Source organism: Balaenoptera physalus (genome assembly GCF_965194825.1).
Source record: "Balaenoptera physalus genome assembly, chromosome: 2".
Lineage (NCBI taxonomy): Eukaryota > Metazoa > Chordata > Mammalia > Artiodactyla > Balaenopteridae > Balaenoptera > Balaenoptera physalus.
In genome coordinates this window covers 73,765,649-73,791,151 of record NC_138883.1, presented here as the reverse complement: position 1 = coordinate 73,791,151, position 25,503 = coordinate 73,765,649, and the positions used below count along the sequence as shown (strand labels likewise).

The 25,503-nt window shown below is 57.0% G+C and overlaps 3 protein-coding genes across 6 annotated transcripts; 2 read left to right on the top strand and 1 right to left on the bottom strand.

Moving 5' to 3' along the window:
* Positions 1 to 117: 117 nt before the first annotated feature.
* Positions 118 to 10,137, top strand: IRF9 (interferon regulatory factor 9). Of its 3 annotated transcripts, none has more exons than XM_082449267.1 (10): positions 118 to 671; positions 1,443 to 1,623; positions 1,946 to 2,129; positions 2,369 to 2,499; positions 2,588 to 2,669; positions 2,773 to 2,844; positions 3,462 to 3,803; positions 4,647 to 4,762; positions 4,910 to 5,077; positions 6,793 to 10,137. In XM_082449267.1, the coding sequence occupies exons 2-9, from the start codon at positions 1,444 to 1,446 to the stop codon at positions 5,036 to 5,038; spliced, it is 1,236 nt and encodes a 411-aa protein (XP_082305393.1). In that variant the 5' UTR covers positions 118 to 671; position 1,443; the 3' UTR covers positions 5,039 to 5,077; positions 6,793 to 10,137. The 3 variants fall into 3 exon arrangements, with proteins under 3 accessions (XP_082305393.1, XP_082305392.1, XP_082305391.1); XM_082449266.1 differs by lacking the exon at positions 6,793 to 10,137 and adding an exon at positions 5,190 to 5,345; XM_082449265.1 differs by lacking the exon at positions 6,793 to 10,137 and having other exon boundaries at positions 4,910 to 5,345.
* A 119-nt stretch (positions 10,138 to 10,256) lies between these two features.
* REC8 (REC8 meiotic recombination protein) lies at positions 10,257 to 16,684 on the top strand. The gene is made up of 20 exons (XM_082449278.1): positions 10,257 to 10,656; positions 10,879 to 10,995; positions 11,096 to 11,164; positions 11,283 to 11,425; positions 11,510 to 11,585; positions 11,678 to 11,798; positions 12,884 to 12,959; positions 13,314 to 13,393; positions 13,632 to 13,743; positions 13,850 to 13,898; positions 13,992 to 14,083; positions 14,251 to 14,300; positions 14,626 to 14,760; positions 15,070 to 15,136; positions 15,240 to 15,388; positions 15,568 to 15,616; positions 15,880 to 15,946; positions 16,039 to 16,170; positions 16,242 to 16,348; positions 16,460 to 16,684. Exons 2-20 carry the CDS (start codon positions 10,940 to 10,942, stop codon positions 16,549 to 16,551), a joined length of 1,722 nt encoding a protein of 573 aa, XP_082305404.1. The 5' UTR covers positions 10,257 to 10,656; positions 10,879 to 10,939; the 3' UTR covers positions 16,552 to 16,684.
* IPO4 (importin 4) lies at positions 16,685 to 25,400 on the bottom strand. 2 transcript variants are annotated; one of them, XM_082449249.1, is made up of 30 exons: positions 25,126 to 25,400; positions 24,959 to 25,045; positions 24,751 to 24,830; positions 24,632 to 24,673; positions 24,067 to 24,196; positions 23,799 to 23,978; positions 23,484 to 23,549; positions 23,277 to 23,378; positions 23,107 to 23,190; positions 22,687 to 22,851; positions 22,533 to 22,586; positions 22,265 to 22,374; positions 21,867 to 21,975; positions 21,576 to 21,705; positions 21,273 to 21,386; positions 21,056 to 21,169; positions 20,690 to 20,810; positions 20,439 to 20,550; positions 20,215 to 20,330; positions 20,028 to 20,105; positions 19,893 to 19,950; positions 19,682 to 19,787; positions 19,387 to 19,580; positions 19,194 to 19,235; positions 18,678 to 18,803; positions 18,361 to 18,569; positions 18,122 to 18,254; positions 17,937 to 18,041; positions 17,151 to 17,220; positions 16,685 to 17,025 (listed from the first exon to the last, which is right to left on the bottom strand). In XM_082449249.1, exons 1-30 carry the CDS (start codon positions 25,192 to 25,194, stop codon positions 16,895 to 16,897), a joined length of 3,237 nt encoding a protein of 1,078 aa, XP_082305375.1. In that variant the 5' UTR covers positions 25,195 to 25,400; the 3' UTR covers positions 16,685 to 16,894. The 2 variants fall into 2 exon arrangements, 1 of the variants encoding a protein (XP_082305375.1); XR_014260446.1 differs by lacking the exons at positions 16,685 to 17,025; positions 17,151 to 17,220; positions 17,937 to 18,041 and having other exon boundaries at positions 18,678 to 18,823.
* Between the last annotated feature and the right edge of the window lie 103 nt (positions 25,401 to 25,503).

The following is a 25,503-nucleotide window of genomic DNA, read 5'->3' as shown; positions in this document are numbered from 1 at the left end:
GGTCCTTCTTCCTTCCTGACCCCACCATCTGGGGGCACCGGGGAAACAGGGGGGAGTGAACAGAGCTTTGCTAAAGGCCCCCTGCAGCCTGCCACCTGACCCTCTCTGGACTCAGGCAGAAGGAATTGACGCTGTGTGAGGCCAAGGGCAGCCCTCCCCATCCAGCCACCTGGCCTGGGCTTCCTCCTTCCCTGCCTCCTTTCTTTCTTTCATTGAATTCAGCTGATATTTGGGGTGACCTAGTAGGTACCAAGCAGGCACCGTGGGGGAACACAGATGCACAAGTGGTACAGAGCTATCCAGAGGCCCCAGGCCTGACTCTGGGACACTGCGGCCTCCCTGGGGAAGCAGCAGTGTCATAGAGGTGGTCTGATGCAAGCAAGGAGTATCTTGAGGGAGGAAAGGGAATGAGCCTGAGGCAGTAGGGTCCCTCATCCAGACTCTGACCGCAGGATTCCTACGATAAGATTCTCAGATGCTGCTTCCCCCTGGTGGTAACCAGTTACCCTGCAACTCGGAGACCACGTGATTTCGGGGAAAAGGACCTCCCTGGAGGAGAACTGAAACTTAGGGTGGGGACTGTAGAAAGGGGCGGAGAGATCCAGGAGCTGCCTAGCCGGGAGCTGAGCTGAGGTCGGCTGAGCCCTGGGACAGCCTGCACAGCAGCTCAGGTAAGATTAACCAAAAATAGGTGTCAGCCTGGGTCTAGGCGGGAAGGCCCGGCTAGATTGGAGGTGGTGGGTAGAGGCTCCTGCAGACCCCTCTGCTAGACTGAGGAATAGACAGAAGGCCTGTGAGCTGGGGAGCTGGAATTTGGCATGAGTGAAAGACTTATGGGGGGGCCTGCATCCCAAGCCTTCTAGGCGAAGGACAGGAGGACCTGCTACCGGGTTGTTTGGGGAAGAAGACTCCGCTGCTCTCCCCTGATTGTTTTCTTGCCTCCTGGTCCTGCCCACTTCCGCCCGCCCACAGCTCTGCCCCTGCCCCCAGCTCCCTGCCCCACCTACCCCTGGGACAAGCAGAGGGAGGGGAAGGTTGGGGGGCATCGAAGGATAGGTTGTGGGGGGTGGTGAGTGAAGAGGGTTGATGAGGCATCACAAGCAGCCACTGTGTCTGTAAATACTTGGGGATCCAGACAGGGCCTCTCACCAGGAGCAGGACACCAGGGGAACAATAGATTCCTGAAAAACCTTAAAATTAAGACCAATGCCTAAGGTTCCCTTCCAGATGTCACAGCTTGGGATGTTAAAAAGAAAGTATTTTTGGTCATCGCTAGTGACGGCAGAAATAATTCAGCCTCAGAAGTTTGAGATTATGTCTATAGAGGCAAAAGATGGATGAGATCTCTAGGGGCCCTTGCCAGAATCCAACCCCAAGGGCCAGGATCTCACTCTTCCCAAAGTATCAGTTCCCCTGACACTTCCTGCTGCTTTTATCCCCAGAATGGCATCAGGCAGGGCACGTTGCACCCGAAAGCTCCGGAGCTGGGTGGTGGAGCAAGTGGAGAGCGGGCAGTTCCCAGGAGTGTGCTGGGAAGATGCGGCCAAGACCATGTTCCGCATTCCCTGGAAGCACGCAGGCAAGCAGGACTTCCGGGAGGATCAGGATGCCGCCTTCTTCAAGGTGAAAGGCCCGGAAACTGGCCCCTTGGAGGGAGGGATGGAATATACACTGGCACTGTCACCCTCAAGCGGTTGCGTCCACCTGGGTTTCAGATAAAGGGGAGGTTGCAGGGTAGAACCAGCTACATTACGTAATTGTCAGAGCCCCATGCAAGATGAAAATGCAAACCTTAGTAAGGATCTCAAGGTGGCAATAGCTGAGTATAAACCTAGCATAGGCCCTTCTGTGTGAGCGCTCAGGCCACACATCCGTGAAGCCAGCCTCAGTAAAGGATCTGCGGTCCAGAACATGCTGCCTCTTCTTTACTTCTGCTGTGTCCTAGGCCTGGGCGATATTTAAGGGAAAGTACAAGGACGGGGACTCGGAAGGCCCTGCTATCTGGAAGACTCGTCTGCGCTGTGCTCTGAACAAGAGTTCTGAGTTCCAGGAGGTTCCTGAGAATGGCCACAGGGATGGGGCTGAGCCCTACAAGGTGTACCGGCTGCTGCCACCCGGAACCCTCCCCGGTGGGTGTCCCTTTGCCCCGCCACTCCTAGAATCAGCAGCCTGGGGAGGAAGGATGGAGCCCTGCGCCTCCTGGGAAGGTGGTGGCCTCCCTCAAGGCCCCTCGGTCAGAGTTCTGCCCTGTCCTTGGGGAGCAGGTTCCCTGCCAGTCCTGCCCATCCTTTCACTGCCTCCTATCTCTCCCCTTCCCTCTGTGCCCACTTAAGGCTCTGACCTTCCTCTCCCTCTCAACGTTCCACAGCTCAGCCAGGGACCCAGAAATCACCGTCAAAGCGACACCACAGTTCTGTGTCCTCTGAGAGGAAGGAGGACGAGGTTACCACGAAGAACTGCATACTCAGCCCCTCCTTGCTCCAGGACCCCCTCAAAAATGTGAGAGCTGGTGGGGGAACCAGGTGGGTCTGAGAGCAGAACAGTAACTGGGGGAGAGGTGGGCCAACGATAGAAACTGTGTCTGTAGGAGCTGGTGGAGACCAGTGGGGGAGCAGCCTACTCAGACTCCGGGAGCAGCAGCAGCGGCAACAGCCCTGAGCCTCAGGAAGGTACCACGTGCCCTGCCTCTTGTGTTATCCTCCATGCCACACCCTCTGGCCCTTGGACTCCCCAGTCTGCTCTGAATGACCAGTGCCTCTGCCTCCCACCCAGGTAGGGACACAGCTGAGGCCCCTCTCCAAGGAGATCTGGTGTCCCCAGAGCTTCTGCCCCCTCCAGGTTCAGGTACTTGGCATTTCTGACTCACCCCTGCCCCCATCCTCCCTTGTCCTCCTGTGGCTATGCGTGTGTTACCTAATCTGTCAGGGCTTGCAGCAAACTGGGGCCACCTTACTCAGAGGCACTGGTTTCTAGGCAGTGCACCTGCCACCACTCCAAACAGCTCACTTCTCAAAAATACCCCCTACACACTGTGTTCCCTGGAAATCCACTTTGAGACATTGATTCTGTGGGTTAAGTAGAGGACCGATCTCTGGGACCCTCTTGTAAACTGTAAGGCCCTGGCCATTAAGGCCTCAGTGGGAATCTGTGTATTAGCTCCTCTCCTGAGTGATGGGAAAGTATGATGGGAAGCCCTCTGGGCTGCCGAGGGTTGGCGGTGAGGATGAGGAGGGAGGGCGCCTTCTCTGTCCTTAAAAGGTGTGGCTGCCGCCCCCACCTTGCAGCCTGCTTGGTCCTCACCAGCCCTTACCTAGTTTCTCTCTCTGAGCCTCACGTTCCTCGCCAGCAAAATGAGGGTGCTGGATTTGCAGGAAGCCCCTCTTCATTTCTCCAGAGCCTCTTGCTGGCCAGTGGGCCCCTGGGGAGGGGCGCCGGTGCAGCTGGCCTTTCTTTGTCCGCAGACTACTCTCTGCTGCTCACCTTCATCTACGATGGACATGTGGTGGGTGAGGCCCAGGTGCAGAGCCTGGACTGCCGCCTCGTGGCTGAGCCCTCGAGCACCCAGTACGGCATGGAGCAGGTGGTATTTCCCAAACCCGGCCCACGAGAGCCCACCCAGCGCTTGCTGAGCCAGCTCAAGAGAGGGGTCCTGGTGGCCAGCAACTCCCGAGGCCTCTTTGTGCAGCGCCTTTGCCCCATCCCCATCTCCTGGAATGCGCCCCAGGCTCCACCTGGTCCAGGCCCGCACCTGCTGCCCAGCAACGAGTGCGTGGAGCTCTTCAGAACCGCCTATTTCTGCAGAGGTAAGGCTGCTCCCGCCAAGCACCTGAGCCCCTTTCCCCACCTCTGTTCCCCCTCCATGGGCCCGGCCACCGCCCTGCGCTCCCTCCAGCACATCCCCCATCACAGCCCAGGCACGGCCCCTGCACTCGTGCAGTGCTCAGCCCTGGCAGCCCCCCTTTCCCAGCCAAGGCCGCGGAAGATGAGGACCAGGTAAGCCCAGCACCAGGGTGTCACGCCTCGTGAGCACCGCCACATGGGAACGTACAGTAATCATGGGAAGGTGCGCCTCGCGGCACCCCCACCGGACACACCTGCACAGCGACCACTCACACATTCGCGAGAGCTGCGCGCATCACGTGCCCTCGCCCACCGCTCAGCCGCCCCTCAGCTTGCCCCTCTCCCATCCACGCTTGGAATCCCACTTCCTGCCTCCATTCCACTCTCAATTGGACTTCGGGAGTGGGGGCCCGGAGTATACGGGACCCAGGGCCACAGGGTGCCCTAGTGCAGGGAGGCTGTGAGCAGGCAACAGAGGTGTGGCCCAGCTGTGTTAGCAGCCAGGGCTGCCGCCGAGAGGACTGTAAGCTCCCCCAGCTCCCCCAGGTTTCAGGTTGTGTGATGACTGGCTACCTCTAAAAGGGGGCCCCTTTCCCTATTTGTCCACAGGCGAGCAGCAGCTTAGTTCCTAGCATTTCCCCTGGTACCAGGCAATAGCCTCACCACCCCGAGGCTCCTGCTCTGGCCTTGTTCTCTGAGTGGCCCCACTGCCACCCCTTTTTCTCCATTATGGGATCCTCCCCAATCCCTCCCTGCCTGAGACCCTCTGTCTTCTCTTTCTTCCAACTCTTGACCTTTTCTCTCAGACCTGGCCAGGTACTTCCAGGGCCTGGGCCCCGCACCCGAGTTCCAGGTGACACTGAATTTCTGGGAGGAGAGCCCTGGCCCCAACCACACCCCACAGAGTCTTATCACAGTGCAGGTGAGTCGGGATAGGGCAAGAACAGCCTGCCTGCATGGGAGTGGGGTGTTCAGGAGGAAGCGGGCCTCCCGGGGAAAGAGCCCCTGGGCGTAGTGTCCGGCCCTGCCTGCCGTGCTCACAACCCCCTCTCCCCACCTCTTCGTGCAGATGGAGCAGGCCTTTGCCCGACATTTACTGGAGAAGACTCCAGAGGATCAGGCAGCCATCCTGTCCCTGGTGCAGAGCGTGGAGGACCCGGCCTCCTTCTCCTCTCTCTGTTCCTCCTATCTGCTTTGAGAGAGCCTCTTCCTCCACACTCTTGACCTGCCTCCCACGGTGATCATTCTCATTGGTTGTCTGTGGTGATTTAGTCCTTGAACTCCTCATAGACCCTGGTTGGTGGGGAACTCAAGGATGACTTTTTTTTTTTTTTTTTTTTAATTTTGAGATATACCCTCTTTCGTCTCTGAGGAACTGAACTGGGCAAGTCCAGATGGCGTGAACTCAGGGGACCTTTCCCTCTGCCCGCAACCCTAAAACCTAGCACTTTATATTTTCTTAGATCTTCACTAAGGATTGAAAATAAAATTTTATTGAAAAGGAATCAGCATCGGATTTGTTGAGAGAAGAAGGCAGCAGGGTCACAGAGAGATGATGGGGATGTAACCTGAGGGCAGGGCACTCGGGTTCTCTTCCTGCTGGCATCTCTGGGCCCCTTTCCTCTCCTCCAACCACAGGTTCGGGCTAGCAAGCTGTCTGGGCTAGGAAGCTTTGGGTTCTGGGCCTGGCTCTCTGTACCCTCTAGGCAACCAGGATTAGGGAGAGGGTTGGGGTCAGCCAAAAAGAGGGGCACTGAGCCTATGGCCATTGTAGCCACCTTCATAAGGGAAATCCGGTGTCCACAGTCCTTGGCTAGAGGCCTCCGATTCAGCCTAGGGTTGGACTCTGGCCTGGAGGTCTCAATGAACAGACCTGAAACGATGAGCTAGAGGCCCTGGGGCCTGGCAGGGGAGGAAATCAGAGGGAAGAGTGGCCGAGCCTCCTGTGCCCTGGTGCCTCTTCTCCCAGTACCTGGAGCACTGTCACCCCAACTGAAGGCTGCTCCCAAACAGGTCTCCTCACTCTACCTGAGCACCACGACAGACAACATGGCCTAGACTGCCACATCACCAGCACTCTGTCTGCTGGGATCCCAGGGGTCCAAATCCACCAACACCACTCTCCCTTGCCCCATGTTTATCTTGCTCCCAAACTGGTAGTTCTTCTTCACAAGGCCACCGGTCATCCTACCTCATCCTACACTAATCTCCACCAGACTAGTTCACCGCTTAACCCGACTGCCACAGCCTCCAGCTTCCCGCTTCCCGTACATGACACCAAATTGGCGGAGAGGTAGCCTCCCAGACCAGCTCCTTCCTGCCATGTCACTTTTATACGCTTTGAGTGGCTCACTGACATGATCAAATCTGGATGTCTAGATTCTTGAGGAACTTCTTGCTGTCTCACCTGACAAACTTCACTGCTTTTGAGCCTTTCTGCCTCCTTGGACCTTCCTTGTCTTCAGTCTCTCTCATCGTCATCCTGAGAAGCCAGGAACCCCAACAGGCATCTGCATAGGCAGTGAGGAAATTGGGTACTGAGTGTGCAGGTGCACGGGCTCTGCTGAAATCCCTCCTGGACCTTCACTTCATTTTTCTGTTATACCCCACATCCAACCCATCAGCAAATCCTATTATTCCTTCCTTCAAAATCTATCCTGAATCTGACTCTGCTTCCCTCACCAAAACTGGTTCAAACACCATCACCTCTCACACCTCTTCTTTCTGCTTCCTTCCACATCTTTTCTGCTTCCACTCTTGTCCACCTTCAGCCCATTCTCAACACAGAAGAGATCCTCTTAACACATAAATCTGACCATGTCATTCCTCTGCTTGAAATCCTCCATTGGCTTTCAATTCACTCAGGGTAAGAGCCCAAATCCTTACAATGGCCTTCAAGGTGATATGGCCCCTATTCTCCTTTCTAACCTCACCCCTTGCTATTCTCCTCAGTTACTTTGCTCCAGGCTCCCTGAACCCACCAGACATTTCTGCCTCAGGACCTTTGCACTTGCTGGTTCTTTTGTCTAGAACACTCTTCCTTCAGGTAAGCACATGACTTGCCCCCTCGCTTCAGAGAGGGCTTCCCTGAGCACCCAACCCAAATAGCAGCCCTCACTATTTTCTATTCTCTTATGCTGCCTCATTTTTCTTCATAACACTTATTTACCACTTCACACATTTCTATTTGTCTACTTGTTTATCATCACTCCTTCCCTATTCCATGAGAACAGGGACTTGTTTCGTTCATTGCTATATCCCCAGTGTCTAGAGTAGTGCCTGGCACATGGTAGGCATGTAATAAATACTTGTTGAATGAATGGACAGATGAATGAGCAAATTACTGTGTCCTTTATCTCTTAAACTAGGTCCTAAGCACCTTAAGGGTAGGTGGCCCCACTTTATCATATTTGTGCCCCAGCGTGAACACTTATGAACACTGACAATATATGTACAGTGATCGAAACAATTTGTAAGTATGTAGAAACCAATTTAGCCAAGCACCATGGAATAGGGATTGGGAACACTGGAATTCAAAAGAGCAGAGTTCCCAACCAGGCTGCCACTAAGGAGCTGTGTGGTCTGGAACAAAAGTCCATATGGGCCTCTGTTTTCTCATCTGTAAAGGCAAGTCTTGGACTAGATTTTGAAATCCCGTTCAGCCTTGATATTCTGTGGTTGTAAATTTAGGGCAGTTGCTCATTTCTCTGACAAACATTTGCTGAGCTAAGTTTCAGGCACTAATGGAAAAAACATGAACCTCTCAAGAGTTCCCGGATTGAAGGAACAAAATAAAATAGGGTCAGCTTGGCTGCAATAAGAGCTGAGTCTTTTTTTTTTTTTTAAATTAAACTATAGTTGACTTACAATATTGTGTTACTTTCAAATGTATAGCAAAGTGGTTCAGTTATATATTTTTCCAAATTCTTTACATCATAGGTTATTACAAGATATTGAATATAGTTCCTTGTGCTATACAGTAGGTCCTTGTTGGTTATCTATTTTATATATAGTGGTGTGTATCTGTTAATCCCAAACTCCTAATTTATCCCTCCCTCCCCTTTCCCCTTTGGTAACCGTAAGTTTTTTTCCTGTTTGTGAGTCTGTTCCTGTTTTGTAAATAAGTTCATTTGTATTCTTTTTTAGATTCTACATATAAGTGATATCATATAATATTTGTCTTTCTCGGTCTGACTTCACTTAGTATGATAATCTCTAGGTCCATCCATGTTGCTGCAAAAGGATTATTTTGTTCTTTTTTATGGCTGAGTAGTGTTCTATTGTATATATGTACCACATCTTCTTTAGCCATTCATCTGTTGATGGACACTTAGGTTGCTTCCACATCTTGCCTCTTGCAAATAATGCTGTTATGAACATTGGGGTGCACATGTCTTTTCAAATTAGAGTTTTCATCTTTTCCGGATATATGCCCAGGAGCAGGATTGCTGGATCATAGGTAGCTCTATTTTTAGTTTTTTTTTTTTTTTAATAAATTTATTTATTTATTTATTTTTGGCCACGTTGGGTCTTCCTTGCTGCGCGCGGGCTTTCTCTAGTTGTGGCGAGTGGGGGCTACTCTTCGTTGTGGTGCGTGGGCTTCTCATTGCGGTGGCTTCTCTTGTTGCGGAGCACGGGCTCTAGGCGCACGGGCTTCAGTAGTTGTGGCACCCAGGCTCAGTAGTTGTGGCTCACGGGCTCTAGAGTGCAAGCTCAGTAGTTGTGGCACACAACTTAGTTGTTCTGCGGCGTGTGGCTTAGTTGTTCTGCAGGGCTTGGTTGTTCTGCGGCATGTGGGATCTTCCCGGACCAGGGATCAAACCTGTGCCCCCTGCATTGGCAGGCGGATTCTTAACCACTGAGCCAGCAGGGAAGTCCCTATTTTTAGTTTTTTAAGGAACCTCCATACTTTTTTCCATTATGGCTATGCCAATTTACATTCCCACCAACAGTGTAGGAGGGTTCCCTTTTCTCTACACCCTCTCCAGCATTTATTGTTTGTAGACTTTTTAATGATGGCCATTCTGATCGAAGTGAGGTGATACCTTATTGTATTAATAGTTTGGGGAGACTTCCCTGGTGGTCCAGTGGGTAGGACTCCGTGCTCCCAATGCAGGGAGCCCGGGTTTGATCCCTGGTCAGGGAACTAGATCCCGCATGCATGCCCCAACTAAGAGTCTGCATGCCTCAACTAAGAAGTCTGCATGCTGCAACTAAGAGATTCTGCATGCAGCCAAAGTAAATATTTTAAAATAAAGTAAAATAAATAGTTTTGACTTGCATTTCTCTAATAATTAGAGATGTTGAGCATCTTTTCATGTGCCTGTTAGCCATCAGTATGTCTTCTTTGGAGAAATGACTATTTAGGTCTTCTGCCCATTTTTTGATTGGGTTTTTTGTTTTTTTTTTGATATTGAGTTGTATGTGCCGTTTGTATATTTTGGAAATTAAGCCTGTGTCTGTCGCATCGTTTGCAAATATTTTCTCCCATTCGGTAGGTTTTTTCCTTTTGTTTATGGTTTACTTTGCTGTGCAAAAGCTTCTAAGTTTGATTAGGTCCCATTTGTTAATTTTTGGCTTTATTTCTTTTGCCTTGGGAGACTGATCTAAGAAAATATCGCTGCAGTCTATGTCTGAGAATGTTTTGCCTATGTTCTCTTCCAGGAGTTTTATGGTGTCATGTCTTATTTAAGTCTTTAAGCCATTTTGAATTTATTTTTGTGTATGGTGTGAAGAGCTGAGTCTTAATAAAGAGGCAGAAGCATGCCCTGGAGTCAAGACTGGGAAGGATATTCTAGGCCAAAGAAATGGCTGTGCAAAGGCAGGAGGCATGGGGAATGGGATATTTGTAACTACAACCATACAACTTATATTACACAAAGAATTTTTGAGACAAAACAGCTTTTGTACGCTGAGAAGTATGCCCTGCATCCAGCAAAACTAAAGTCTCAGCCAGGAAAACATTCACAACTGGAAAACAGCCAGGTGAGGAATGCCACAACCTAAACTGTTCAAATTTAGGAAATGACCCGGCCAGTGCCCTCGTTGCTCCCTGTGAGGTCTTTCTTCCCCAACGACCTGGGGCGGCTCCAAGGCCACCTCACACCCGTTTCTACCTCCCTAGCTCACCATAGGCCCTAGGCTGGGAACAAAGGCGGACCAACCAATTGCTACTAGGTGGGATTTGGGGAAAAGGGCAAGGTCTAACCGCAGGTCAGGCGCCCCAAACAGGGCGTGGCGGTTGCCCTTGGCATGACGCAACCTCCCCGGTAGCTGAAGCACCCTTGTTACCAGGCTCGCCGCAGGTGAGGCTGGGGTCTGCTCCCCGCTCATTGGTCCAAAGAGAAGCACCTCTGAGGAACCCCTGTTGCCCAGGCGAGGACGAGAGCCCATTGGTCGGGACACCTCACAATGCCCCCCCCCCCGCCCCACCCCACCCCACCCCACCCCCCGCGCGTGTGCAGGGTTCTTCCCATTGGTTCGCTGCCTGCCTCGGGAGCCCCCTGTGGCCTCCAACCAGGCAGCCTACTTGGCACCCTGCAGCGAGTGCCCCCAAGCTGACCCTGTTCCCCATTGGCTGCTCTGGGGGCCGCCGCCATCTAATGAGGAGAGAGGCGCCGAGCACGAGCTCCCTGCGGCGGGATCTAGCCTTGCAGCAGCGGGACCGGGCAGGGGCCGAAGCTGTGCAAAGGCCGAGAGACCGGCTTCTCTGCGGAGGACACCCGTTCTCTCTCCGGACCTGGTCTGGGTCGCAGCTTGGGCTTCCCGTCGCGGAGCTGAGCATCTCCAATCTGGAACCCAACCCGCGAGGCTCCAGTAAGTACGAAGCACCCACGCAGCGTGCGAACCGGCTCAGGGCGGACGGAGAGGGTGTCCCTGCTCCTGTGTATCCGGTGTGCGTCTCCATTTACTTATCCCCTTAATCGTTTATCCACCCATCGTTTATCGGTTCGTTTATTTGGCATTCTGGGTGCACTCGCTGCGCCGCTTGTCCACATCCTTCTCTCCGACGGTGTTGGAAAATCCTGTGCCCTGAAGAATTCGGACTGAGATCCGAACGGAAGAGTGGTGTAGACGAGGGTGCAACCCCAGAGGGACCATGTTCTACTATCCCAGCGTGCTTCAGCGCCACACGGGCTGCTTCGCCACCATCTGGTAAGGGAGGGCTGAGCCAGGGTGGGCGCACCGGGAGGGGCGCCCAGGGATCCCAGCCTGAGGGCTTCTCCTCCATCCTCACTCCTCGTCCTTCTTCCAGGCTGGCAGCAACGCGCGGCACCCGGTTGGTGAAGCGCGAATACCTGAAGGTGAACGTGGTGAAGACCTGGTAAGGCCCAGAAAAGGCCAAGAGTGGCCTGGGGCCATTGTGGGTTAGGGGATGGATTACGCTGGGCTGTGGGGCTGGTCTTTGGCGCAGCGGTGATCAGGGCGCGTCGTTCCCCCAGCGAGGAAATCCTCAATTACGTGCTGGTACGAGTGCAGCCCCCGCTGCCAGGTCTGCCGCGGCCCCGCTTCTCCCTTTACCTCTCAGCCCAGCTCCAGATCGGCGTCATTCGGGTCTACTCTCAACAATGCCAGTACCTTGTAGGTAAGGCTAGAAGGCTCTGAGGTGGGGCAGAGCTGAGTGGTCCTCCCATGGGCTGGCGCCATATCTTGCCCTCCCTGCCCGCAGAGGACATCCAGCACATCCTGGAGCGCCTGCACCGGGCCCAGCTGCAGATCCGCATTGATATGGTGGAGGCTGAGCTGTGAGTGTGTCCCTGGGACTGGGACCACCCAGTCTTTGGAAGGGAACCTCCCTGCTTGGCCTCAGTCCTTGACAGCCCCCATTCTCCCTCAGACCCAGCCTGCTACTGCCTAATCACCTGGCCAGGATGGAGACTCTGGAAGCTGCTCCAGACCCCTTTTTTGGGATGATGTCTGTGGAACCCAGACTGCCCAGTCCCTTGAATATCCCTCAGGTAGGTCTCATTCCCCCTGGACACCTCAGACTGATGAGTTGCCAGTCTGACACTAGGGTGGGGGTGGGATGGGAGCCTGCTACAGCTCTGCCCCACAGAAGTCATTGCAGTGCAATTGCCATGGTGGACCCATCCACACAAGCCTGCTGCACTTACCTATTCAGGACCAACCTAGAGGCAGCTATTGTCTCCACACCATTCCAAGAACCAAGCCCCCAATCCACGCCCTCAGTGTCCCTCGGCACTGGGTTTCCCATGTCCTTGTCCATCCATTCCTAACACCCCTACAGCTTAGACAGTATTACTTCCTTCCTTCAGTGGCTCCCCACTGCCAACAGAATACTAGCATTTAAGGCTCTCCATACCCTGGTCCAGAGGTAGCCATCCCTAGACATCTCTCAGCACATCCCCTGGGCATCTTTGGCTCCCAGACACCAGCCTGGCCCCTATGCCGCAAAGATGCCACATTTACTTCTTTGCTTTTGCTGTTTCCCTAGGCCATAATGGTCACCCCTTGTTCTCTTACAGTCCTCGCTCAATTGCTACTCTTTTCCATCAAGTCTTTATACCACTCCCGGCCAGAACCAAACGTTGTTCTAGAACTCAGCACATCACTAGGGCTTTGTTTGTCCTTTGTGTTGACTCTTTTTTTTTTTTAATTAATTTATTTTGTTTTTCAAAACAACTTTTATTGAAGTGTAGTTGATTTACAGTGTTGTGCTAGTTTCGGGTGTACAGCATCCTTTGGCTGGCTCTTGCTGGGGTCGTATACAAACTCGTCTCCCCACTAGACCATATAGTCCTTAAGATCAAGAATCTTTTCTGTTCCCTCTGTCCCCAACACTTGACATAAGGATGCAGTACTTCTTTCACAGACAAATTAACACAGTCTAGATGATTGGGTGGGGGCAGGAATGGGAGGAAAGGAAACCGGATGGTGAGTGGGTTCACTGCATGCTGCTGTCAGTGCCACAGAATTAGGCATAAAGGGCTATCACTGTCCATTGTCTGAATAAGGTTGTGAAAGTGGGGAAGCAGGGCGCTGAAGCTGAACCCTATCTTTTGTCCCCAATCCCTCCCCGAAGATTCGACACCTCCTAGAAGCTGTGATCCCAGAGAGAGTTCTTGAAGAGATCCCTCCTGAAGTTCCTATAGAGCCAGGTGAGCAGTGAGAGCCTTCTTTTTGGTGAGAGGCAGAGGAACGTCCAAGAGCTGAAGAAATCACTGTCTTTGAGCTTCTTTCAGGAGCGAGGCCCTGTGAGGGGCACTGTATGTGTATAATGTCGTCACTGCTCACAAGAGTCCTATGAGATCAGAATTATCCCCAGTTTACAGATAAGGAAAGTGAAGCCCATAGTGGTTAAGCGATGTGTCCTGGGTCAGCTTGCCAGTGACTAGCCGGGGCCTGACTAGAACTCAGGTGGACTTGACTCCAGAGTCCATGCTTTTGTCTTACCACATGGGTGGTGGGACTTGGAAAGAAACAGGGGCTGGTGTGACTTCCCTCCCCTCCAGAAAGGATTCTGATCACTGCACCGTCTCCCGAGGCCATCACGCTCCTGGAGGCGGAGCCCATACGTATGCTAAAGATTGAGGTGAGCTGACCCCCTGCACATGGAGCCTGAGGCCCGAGTCCTGCTTCTGATGGCCCAGCCTCCCTGCATCTGCTTCTTTCTGCCCCCAGAGTCCTGCCTTCTCCACCTCCGTTTCCCCACCACTGCCCCCAGCGCCGTAGCACCCACGGGCTTCCTCGGTCTGGCCTAGCCCTGTGGCATGTCTCTCAGACAGAAATGGAATTGAGTCCCCTCGCCTTGGTTCTCCCTCTCCTGACAGGGTGAACGGGAACTCCCAGAGGTCAGCCGCCGGGAATTGGACCTGCTGATCGCAGAGGAGGAGGAAGCCATCTTGTTAGAGGAACGTCGGCTAGGCAGGTCCATCCGGCCGCGTAGGGCCCGCCCGGTGCTGGATGGTCAGACCCCCGGCACGGGCAGTCTGGGCTGCGCAGTGTTCCCATCTCTTCTGTGTTCTGAGCTCTGACCTTCTCTTCGCAGAGTACAAAGAGGAGCTCCTGCCCCCGCCCTCACCTCTAGCTCTTGCAGAGTAAGGGCAGGAACCCCTGGGCCAGGTACCCCTGGGCCAGGTAGGGGTCATTGCTGGGAGGGTATCTTCATTCTCTTGCCTATTTCCCCTCAGGGTGGAGGAGGCTGCAGAGCTACTTCCGGCTGAGGTCCTGGCCCCTGAAGAGCTGAAGCCACCAGGCTGGGAGCCCGAGGTCTTGCTTCCTGGTGAGTACCTGGCGTGCCAGGGTCCTTCCCGGGGGTCCCTGCACAGCTGCTGCAGACAGTGGCCCCGTATTCTAACTTGCTGAAGGGAGGACTCTCTAGCATCTCGCCTGGGTGGCTCTGAGGGCAAAGGGTGTGGGGCAGAGCTGGGACCTCGAGTGTTTTTGCAGAGATAACCCCCCCGCCGGAGCTGCGTCTGCCAGCCCCACCTAGCCCAGAGGTGAGTAATGCTCCTCCAAGCCGCCTCCTTTTCGCCCTCCTCTGCCAGACCTGCTCACCCATTTTCAGTTTCCCCAAGCCGAAGGCCACTGCTAGCTTCCACAGGCCTTTGAGCAAATTAGTAAAAGGTGCCCCTGTCCACACCCCATTTTATCCGGATGGGCACCTCATACAGGGTGGGAGCTGCACCCGCTCCCAGAGGCCCCACCCAAGCCCCCTCCCGGGGCACCGCTAGGGACGGCAGGCTGGGACCTGTCTGCAGTCCACGAGGACCACAGGGAAAGGAGTAACGGGTAGCCTTGCTCCCACCTCCCCTCCCCCCTCAGCGGAGGAGGCCCCCAGTCCCCCCACCTGCTCGCCGCCGCCGTCGCCGCCGGTTATTATTCTGGGACCGGGAGACCCAGATCCCCCGGAAGGAATTCCAGGAACAAATGCAAACCAGAGCCCACTGCCGGGAGTGTGTGAGTACAGCCCAGGCTCTGGAGGGATGGAGGGAGGCAGGTGCACGTCGGGCCTCCTAAACTCCTGGGGGGAGCCTTGAGAACAGTCCCCAAAGTGCACATGTTGGGGGTTTGCCCACATACCACTTCATTACCCCGCCTAGCACATCCCAGGGCATCAGTTGAAAGTCCTTTTAGCAACGAGCAGAGCAGGCAGGAGCATGAGCCTGAAAGAGCTAGAAGGCCAGAGGCCCTGGAACAAGGCACTGCAGGTGGATAAGGGGCAGTGGCTCCTTCCTAACCGGGCTTCCGGCCTTTCCCACCACACAGCCAATGGTGCAGCCTCCTGAGAGGATGATCACGAGCCCCGCAGAGCTGTTCCGAACCCCGACTCACTGTGAGGAATGGTGGGAGCTGGTGTGTGGGATTCTCTGAACCCCTATCCCTCACTCTTGGTGTTCCTCACGCCTCAAACCCTCTCCCTGCTGCCCCGTCCTCAGCTGGCCGGCTACCCCAAGAACTGCTGGCTTTCTGGACCCACTGTGCCCAGCCACTCCCGCTAGCACTCCGGAGAAGGCCGCCCCCGGAGCTTGAGGAGGAGGAAGCTGAGGAGGAAAGGAGAAAGGCTGAAACTCCGAGCGCTATCGAGGTAACGGCACCCTCACTCCTTCCTGCCTTGCCTGAGCTCCAACAGGCTGCTTTTTTCTGCCCACGTGAGCCATGGGCACCAGGTCCCAGCCAGGCTGGTTCAGGGCTAGGCCTGCTTCACCCCTGCCCCCGGTGCTTCTGTGATGCTTGGGGTCTTAGTTCTCTTTCTCTCATCTCCAGGTCCTGAGGGAGGCCCTGGAGCCCAGTGGGCCCCTCATGCTGCCTTCAGGTAAGTACCTGGAGAAGGGACGGCGGAGACCACCACCCTGACCACTGTGCCAGAAACCTGGTGCCCCCACTGCTGACAGTTCTTGTCAGCGCACTTAACATAGGGAAGCACAGACTGAGACTCTTCATCCCCTCCCCCCACCCCCTGGGTGCTTTTTAACAAGTCACTGCCAGCTCGGGCACCCAGGTGGACCAGGTGGCCCCAAAATCCCAACCGCTCAGATGCAAACAAACCCACTCAGGACCTTGCCCTCTCCCTGACAGAGATCTCCCTAGAAGCGGCTGAGGAGGAGAAGCCCCGCATCAGCCTCGTCCCCCTAGAAGAACGGTGGTAAGCAGCAGCCCCAGCTAGGATGGGTGTGCCCCTCGTCACTGTCACAGCTGCCACCTTCCCTGCTCCACCCAACTCCCGTGTTCTCCTAGGCCCTGGCCTGAGGCGGAGCTGCCAGAAGCCCCTGCATTGCCCGTGGTGCCTGAGCTCCCTGAGGTGCCTGTGGAGCTGCCTGTGGAGCTGCCCCCAGAGCCTGAGCCGCTCTCGCTGGAGGCTGTGCACAGGTACCAGGAAGGGCGTGCCTCTGTGGGTGGCCTGCGCTGCAGCCTCAGCTCACAGTTCTTGACCCCCACAGGGCAGTGGCACGGGAGCTGCAGGCCAACAGGGAGCCTGACTTCAGCAGCCTGGTGCCACCTCTCAGTCCCCGCAGGGTGGCCGCCCGAGTCTTCTACCTGCTCCTGGGTGAGCGAGGAACGTGTGTGCCTGTGTGGGGGGCGGGGAGTGGACACACAGGCCAGAGGCTGCTGTAGGGACCCTCTCCTCTGACCAGCCCTCTCCTCCCCTCTTGACCAGTGCTTGCTGCACAGCAGATCCTTTGTGTGAAACAAGAGGAGCCATATGGGCGCCTCCTGATCCAGCCAGGGCCCCGATTCCACTGCGGTTAGAGCCAATTTACAAAGCTGCCAGGGAACCCGCTACGTTAAACAATGTCCTGCCTCACTTCTGAACACGGATCTCTATCCTGCCTGCTCCCAGAGCTACTGTTCAAGCAGAAAATAAACTGCCTTTATTACAGAATGGTGTCATGACTCCGTTTGTATTGTCCCACAGCACTACAGACCCAGCCCTAGGGGACACCCCTGTAAGGCAGCAGGTAGGGCTGAGACTCCAAGTGGGTATGAGGCCCAGGCCCAGAATCTTTGGTAAGGCGTGAGCTGGAACTGGGCTGAGAGCTGGTCTCGGGCGTGGGCAGGCTCTGTTCTCTCTGGCCCAGCGGCAGCCCGCAGTCTAGGTGAGGCCCAGGATGGCCTGGAGCTCCTGGGCCTTGTTGCCAGGCAGGGAGCCCAGTGCTGAATGGAAGCTGTCAGCGTGCTGTCTGGCCAAGAACTTGAGGAGCAGCAGCAGCGACGCCTTGGTGTCTGGGTGGAGAGTGAAGGGGGAGGAGTCTGGGGAGGGCTGGCCCCCCATCCCTAGCTGCCCCCGGCCCCCTGAGCCCTGCTGCTCCCCGCCTCCCCCCAGCCCTGCCCACAGCTGCCACCCTCACCTGGTGGGACCTTGTTCTCGGCCAGGATGAGGCTGCAAATGCGCAGGAGCTCTGGAGCCACATCTACAACCTGTGGGGAAAGCAGGGCTGACTCAGGGGGCAGAAGCACCCCTGGGCCCCAGCACTGGGGTGGGTGGTAGGAGCCCCAGAGAGGCAGTCTCCCACCTGGGCTGTTTGAGCGATGCTGATTAACACACACGCCAAACAACTGTGAACCATGAGAAGAACCCTGAAACAGGGTGGTAGTAATGTTTTTTGTTTTTTGTTTTTTTTTGGAGAGCATGAGACTGTGACCAAAGGTATTTGAAATCACGGCCTCAAGACCAAAAGAAGCCCAGACACTCAGGAGCTCCACCCACACAGTAGTCTGCGAAGATGCAAGACAAAGGTGATGGACACAAGAGCACTGGGACATGAGTCCCAAAGCTAGCCACTTGATGCAGACAAATCTCATTCAGAAAGCAGAGCTGCTCTGACTGGAAAGGATGGTGGGGTGGCCCAAAGGACCCAGGCTCCGTGGAGCACAGTCTGAAAGAGGCTGGTCTAGGAAATCAGCCTAGGAAAGCTGTGACTTCTGGCTCAGACCAGAGGGTGGAAATGAAACCTCCCTGAGGAAAAATGCTACGTGGTGAGAGGAAGCCCCTCCTCTCCCATTAAACGCCTTGGCTGCCAATGCTTGCACACCAACAAGAAAGCCGAGAAGAGCAGCTTAAACTGATGCCAACCCTGCCTGTCAATGAGAGTGGAGCATCAAGCCCCCTCTAAGGGCCCCAGCATTGGGGTTACCTGGTCAGGGCTGCTCTGGTACAGGAAGCTGAAGAGGTGCCCTAAGGTGACCCACTCCTCCAAATCCTCCTTCAGTGGCAGGGCGTGCAGCAGGGCAGCCAGCACCTGAACACAAAGAAGACTCTGGCCTCCAGCCCTGCACCCTCCTCAGCTCCCTGGCCCTGCCTGATGCCCCCACCCCTCACCTGGGGCTCTGGTTTCCTCGTGGGACTGGCCATCAGCAGGCGGGCAAGTGCCCCACAGATGTTGTCATGGACACGATCATGGCGCTCCCTCGCCAGGAGGGGCAGCAGGAGCCCCAGCAGCTTGGGGAAGTGTCTGGTCCACAGTCAAGGAACAGGCACGCGGGGAGACTGCTCCCATCCCGAACCCCAGGGACACCCTCCCAACCCCATCTGGGCCCCCTCCTGCAAGCCGAGGATACTCCTGGGCAGGGCGACCCCCGTGCTCTGCCAGCACGCCCAGCCCAAAGACGGCATTGCTCCGCACCTCGGGGTCCGCCTCCCGGGCAGTGCTCAACAGCACGGGGAGCAGCCTGGACACAAACTGGGCCGAGGCGGCACCCAGGCCCTGAATGGACTCCGCCAGCGTCCCCACCGCAAAGGACTTCTCTGCCACTGTGCAGCCCTGTTTCTGGTGGGGGGAGGAGTGCGAGTCAGCCTGGGACTGGGACAAAGTGGGGAACTGGGCACAGGGGGCACAGGCGGAACGGGGCTCGAAGCCAGAGGACAGAGCACTCACCGTCTTGCAGAGCAATAATGGCAGGAAGCCGGCAAAGAAGGGGGCAAAGGCATCTCCCCCGGCCGCAGTGGCCAGGGCAGGGATGGCCTCACCAGCATGCTCCAGCAACATGGCGTCGTATTCAGCCTGCAGGGCCAGGTCAGAGGCTGGACACCAGGGCCAGCTCTAAGACTGGGGGCACCTCCCACCGTACTCCTCCACGGCTGCAGGTGGTCTCCCTGAGGGCTGCCCTTGGTTGACAGGACTGGCCCCTTCCAGGCTGGGTTTGTTTGCAGCCCAGCTTTCCCTCCTGGTCGTCCTACTCCCACTATCAATCCAAGCCTACCCCGAATCCCCACCTCCAGGAAGCCTTCCTTGAACACCCACTGCCTTAGTGGGAGTGGGGTTGGTTGTTCCGAGCCACTACCAATCTTTTAGCAAGCCCCGTACCCCCAAGCCACGCCAAGCACGCTGTCCACCCCGCCCCGTGGAGACCAACTGGGCTGCCTGGTCCCAGTCTGCACCCGTAGCTCTTACCTGGTCCTCATCCTCCTCCTGGTCGGTGTCCTGACAAGCTGTCTGCAGAAAGAGGGCGCTCAGCTCAGTCTGGGCTCTCCTGCCCCTTCTCCTTTCCATGGGTGGAAGGAGGGGGAAGCTGGACTGGTAGCCTCTGGCTAGCCCCACCCAAGGCTGGGCCACCTCCTCACCCTGCAGCCCGCCGGCCCCTCACCTTCCTCTGCAGCACAGCCTTGAGTGCGTGGCAGAGCTCAGCAAGCCGCCCGGGGGGCTGCAACGCCACGCTCCCAGAGCCGCGCAACACTGCCGTCAGGGCCGACAGCACGGCCATCACCACCTGGCGCTCCCGCTCCCCGTTCACTGCCCGCACGTAGGATGGCACCACCCGGGCCAGCGCGGCCTGCAGAGCTGGGGACACGATTGGCTGAAGCCTTGGTCAGCCCCTGCCCCCTCCCCACCCACCCCCTGCTTCCAGAGGCCCCAGCCTGGACCCGGCCTCGCCTTCTCACCAGCAGTGTTGGGTTCCGAGGGGCAGCTTTGACAGGCTTTGTGCAGCGCACAGCAAAACTGACCCAGGGCCTCATGGGCTGCCTTCCGCACGTTCAGGTGAGGGCACTGCAGCACGAGAAGGGGCAGGACGTGTGTGCTGCATGCAGGGCCGGCACAGCTCCTAGCCCCCAGACCTCACCCGCCCCGCCCCCCGCCCCCCGCCCCACTCACCTCCAGCAGTGTGAACACTTCTTCAAAGACAGTCTCCATGTAGGGAAGGAAGGCCACACTGTGGACAGACACACCACCATGGGGAAGGGGCTCCCAGGAGAGGTTCCCAGTGCCAAGGAAGAGGCCAGTGCTCACCTGGCATTCACAGAGATCTCCCCCAGCGCAGCACAGGCGTCTTCCTTCTCATCGAAGAAGGCGTTTTCCACGCTGTACCTAGAGTAAGGTGGGGAGGCAGCAGCAATCAGGCGCCCGTAGAAGCAGAGCTGGCCCTGGGCCCCTGTCCAAGCCAGGATCCCCCAGACCAGAATGGCACCCTCCGCACCCTGAGATCTCTGAGTCATCCTCCTCTTCCTCGTCCTCCTCCGCGAGCTCCTCCTCTTCCTCCCCACCGCGCTCGTCGTCAAACAGAAGGAAGGTGCTGCTTCCATTGTACTGAGGCTGGAATGGGGAGGCACAGCAGGGACTTTGGCTCAGCTGGGCCCAGGAGAGAGATCCCATCCCAGCCCTGGCCGTCCCCAACTGGCCCAGCCCACCCTGTGTGCTCACCACAATGCCCTCGGTGGAACGCAGTGACAACAGCATGAGTGTGGTGATTCGTGGCAGGTGGGGAGCGAGGCTCTCACCCATCAGCCCCGATAAGGCTGCAAACAGGCTGTACCTGGCGGAGACAGGCGGAAGCTTTATAGTCCTACCTGCTGTAGCCAGACAGGACGGGGGAACCCGGGGAACCCGGGGAACCCATGGTCCAGAACCGGAGGACTGGGGTCTGGGTGGGGGCGGGGTGAGGGCTCACTCACGTGCAGCGCCGCAAGTCAGGGTCGTCTACCTGGTCACACAGGCCCAGCCCCAGCTGGCAGCATTCCTCAGCCAGGGGCCTCATGGGCTCCCCTACTGCTCGCGCCAGCACCCCAAGTGTCTCTGCAGAGCCAAGGGCTCGGTTAGCACCAGGATGAGGCACTAGGCCAGAGGTGTGCAGGGCCAAGGCCTAAGGGACCAGAGATAGCTGGGCGGAGTGGGGGGGAAATTCAGAAATCCCTTCTACTCCTGGGTACGGTGCGAGCGCAGGAAGACACCTGTGCTGCCCCGGGGCGATCTCGAGAACGACAGGTGAGCATCGGCCCTTCCCCAGCACTGGGAAGCCCGCCTAGGAGTCCCTCGCTCACCCAGGCTCTGGATCCGCACAGGCTGAAGGTCCTCATGGCCTGTCAACAGGAATTCCCGCAGGTGCTCCACGATGGTGGGGAAGTAGGGCAGCATGGAGGCCTGGGCAGCCGTGGCTGCAGCATGGAAGGACAGAATCAGAGCTGGAGAGTGAGCAGGGACCACCTGCCGCAGGCACCCGGAGTGAACCCATGCTCCCGCCTCCTGCCTCTGACTCACCAATGGCCCCCAGGGCGCTCACAGCCAGCTCCTTGGCCCGGGAGCTGCTGGGGTTCCTCAGAGGCTGCAACATACACTCCATGAGCTCCGTAAGGTAGTGCTGCACTTCAGGCCCTGTGGGAACGGGCACCCCTCTACCAACCAACCCAGGCCTCCTACCTGCCTCCAGGCCGACCCTCCTTGTGGCCCTGCCACATCCCTCTCCCCACCACGGGCAGTGGTTCGTGGAGCTGCACCTCCTGCCCCCTTCAGCCAAAGCGACAGCCCCGTCCCCTCCCTCATACCCCCAAAGGGCATCGCCACCTAGGTTCTCCACGAAGTTCTCCAGAGCATAGCAGGCCTTGGCTAGGTGACGTGTGCACCCAGGAGGCACGGACTTTAGGTAGGCGAGGAGCAGTGGCATCACCTCCCCGGAATAGCTGCGAATGTGGGGCTGGGGAAAGGAGAAAGGCGGCCTGAGTCAGCTCAACTGCAAGGCACGCACCTAAGTACCGATGGCAGCAGGGATGCCTGAGGGATGGGGCTGAGGGGAAGCTGGTCTCTGGGACAGGTGGGGACTCTGAAACAGTGGCTGCCCACACCGGCCTTGCGGACCTGCAGGTTCTCCGAGAACTGGCCCAGGGCAAAGAGCGCAGCGTTGCGCACAACCTGTGACGGATCCTCCAGGCTCCTGCACACGATCTGCAGCAGTGGGGACAGCAGTCTGCATGGGGCAGGATAAGAGGATGGAGTCTGAGGGGCAGGACCTGAGATCCCTGGCCTGAGCCCTTCTGCTGTTTCCCCTGGGAAAACCAAGGCTTTCTGCCACCAGATGGTGAGCACCACCCGCTGACCCTGACAGCTGGGGTATCTTCCAAACCAGGACACTTGAGTGTGGGAGCAGACACTAGTGATGACTAGGCTCAAAGGACAAGCGGAGACCAGGACCGCCGTGGGCAGTGTGGTCCTCCTCCCCATGGCCCACCCTCACTCCGAGACAGGGGAACAAATACCTCTGCCTGATGTGGTCCCCGGCGCCATCCGAGAGCACCGCCAGCACCAGGAGGCCAGCCTTGCGCTGGTATGGGCTCTGGCTCCGCAAAGCCTCTTCCAGCATGGGCATCTAGGGGAGCAGATGGCACTCTCCTGAAACCCCAGCACGAGCCTGCCTGTTCCTGCGGCAACAGGCCTTCCACACCTACCAGGGCCCAGACATCCTCAGGCTCGGGAGGCTAGGCAAACCCGGGGGTAGGAGCACTGGAAGGACAAAGCCACACTTACCAGCAGAGGACAGAGCTTCTCAGGGGGCAAATGGAGTGCCAGCATGTCCACGACCTGGAAAAGGACAGGGAGACTTTGATGGACTCCATCTCTGCCCCCCAACCTCCCCCAACGACCTAACACCCCTGCCCCCAGCCCCTGTCCCACATCCCACCTGAACAGCAAAGTGCTTGGGCGTCTCCCCCACCAGCTCAACATCCAGCTCTTCCTCCTCTGAATCCTGGTCCTCAGGATCCAGCTGACCCAGGGGGGGCTCGGCAGCCATGATGGGGAAAAGGGTGTGCAGCAAGGGTGGCAGGAGGCGATTCTTCAGTAAGGCCTTAAAAGGGAGAATGGAACGGTGTCCCTGAGAATCTGTTCCCAAGATGGACTCACATTAGAAATTCAGCCTTCCAGGCCACAGGGGGTCCAGCAGGAGATTCCCAATCTCCCAGCCAAGAGCTGGGCTGAGTCCAGGCCCAGCCTGGAACATCTTAGCCATGGTACTTTACATATCCCCAGATGGACAGAAAGCTCCAAGAGTGAGATGGAGAAGAAGATGGAAGTGGGGCGATGTGTGTCAGAAGGCACTCACCTTGCTCTTGACTTTGACCAAGAAAGTGAGGCAGCAGAGAATACGCACACGTATTGCATCACCCAGGGCCACGTTTCTAGCCACCTGCCCAGAGACCAACTCGAATCAGAAACCGGCAAGGAAACTCCCAGCAGAACAAGCAGCAGGGACAGTGCCGACCCCAGGCTCACCTCCAGGCAGAATGTGAGGACCTCTGAAAGGTGGGAGGTGATGATGGGCAACTCTGACTCCAGCAATTCATCCAGGGCCTCCAAGGCCTCACAGGCCTTTGCCTGCCAGACAGAGAAGTCACGGGGTTACTATGCTCTTCTTCAGTGGACCAGGCTGAATGCTCCTGCACCCTCCTTCCAACAGAGCTCCTACCCGAATGTCCTCACCTCGTCTACAGGGATCAGAATCTGCACGGCCACGATGAGCTTGGGCACCAACATCCGCACGAGAGGCTGGAGGACACAAGATGAGCTAAATCACAGAGAGCACGATGCAGCCTAATCTCCAGCCCCAGAAGCTGGCAGCTTCCTCGAAGCCTGCACATAGCAGGAGCCTAGGCAAAGCCACCCACAGGATCCCCTCTCAACTGTTAGGCAGGACAAAAAGCAGAGAAAGAATCTTAAGTAGCTCTGCATCCCGCAAGGGTGAGGACACGAAAGCCCGAGGGTAGGAAGCCAGGAAGGTGAGGGCCCACATCTCACCACATCATCAGTGCCAAGGTAAGGGGCCATGGTGGTCAGAGTGCGCAGGGAATAGAAGAGGAGCCCAGGAGAGCCCACATCACCAAGGGTCTCATTCAGAAGCCGAAGAAGCTCCCGGTGGTGGGGTTGGAAGGCCTCAGGCCGGGAGGTCACCACCACACTTAGCAGCAAAAGCCCCATCTGCCCAGGAAGAGGGGTTGAGAGGGAAAAGCTTACATGGTCTATCCAGCCTCTGGGTCCCTTCCTCCCACCAACCATGTGGTAGTACCTCTCTCTCAGGGACGTGGAGGCTGTGGATACTGTGCTGAAGAAGCTGCATGAGCTGAGGCCAGGCCTCCAGGCCTTCTTTTCGAAAAACGGTAGCTGAGAGCTGGGCCAGGCTAAGACTCACAGAATGCCTGCAAACAGGAGAGATTCCCCACCCCCAATCACCCTCCAGTACCCTTCCCTGTATGCGATGGCCCTGCCTCCATGCGGTGGCCACGAGAGAAACCTCCAGGTGTGCGAACAGGGCCTCTGCCAAGTTGGGACACAGAAGACAACGTCTCAGAGGGACACTAGCAGCACAGTGGGTGTGCAGTGTGGTGAGGGTGACCTCACTCATGCTGAATTTCAGTTCTGTCTTCCAACTCGGCTTTGGCAGACCATCACAGCCCACGCTCAAGAAGTTTCATCTTTAATACAGCTTGAGAGTCGTTCCTCCACCCTTGGTCTAGAACCTAAGTCCCTGCCCTACAAGAGCCAGCCTGGAGCTGAAAAAGAAGGCAGAAACCCTGAGAAGCTCTCAGCCTAGAGTCAGTTAGGGCCCTGAGAGGAGGCAGGTAGGCACTTACTCTGTCTCTCTCTGGAGGACCGTCAGGATCAGAGACTTGATGCTGGAACACAGGTGGCAAGTATTTGGTACCCAAGAACCGCCTCAGCCCGGCCCCGCCCCACCCCTGGCCCCGCCCACCTCTCCTGTTGTTCGGCTGCCAGCCGTCGCCAGCCGGTGCTCAGTCGTCTGCGGATCAGTACGGCCGCGAACTGGCGGATCTGGGACGAGGAAGCAGGCACGTGAGGGTCCGGGCAAGAAGGTGCTGAGAGAGTTGCCGAGGGCAGGAGCTGGGGCTTGACATGTGGCGTACTATGGGAAACTCAGCAGGAAGGGGCAGGAACCTTACCTGAGGGTCGCCCGCCGAGGCCAGCAGTTCGCAGAGCGCGCGCAGGGAGGCGGGGTCCCTAAGAGCGATCTGGAGCTGCTCGGTGGCCTGGGGAGAGCCGGGGGTCAGAGTCGGGCCGTTACCGCAACGCCCCCGCTCGCCCTGGCCCGGTCCCGCCGGCCCCATACCCGGCGGATGCGCTCGGTGTCCGGCAGCAGCAGCTCCCGGAGGATCTGTTCCAGGCCGGCGGGCTCCATGACAGCAGGGGAGCCGCCGCTGCGGGGCCGGAGTTGGGGGAGGGACAGCACGTGGAGGCTCCGAAACCCGTTTCCGGCGGAAAGGGCGTTGCTCCGCGCCCCTCCCGTCACCAGGGTGATTCAATTCGCTTCGCGCAGAGCTCGGGCTCCGCCACTTCCGTTGGGCGGAGCGCCGGCTGAGCCGCGGAAACAGGGCCCTGGTAATGAAGGTTCCGCTAGCCGACAGTTCCTCAGCTGCATGAAGAATTCGAGTTCCGTTTATTTCGCGGCCGACCCGCCTTCCTAGGGGACAGTGCCCTTAACGGCAGG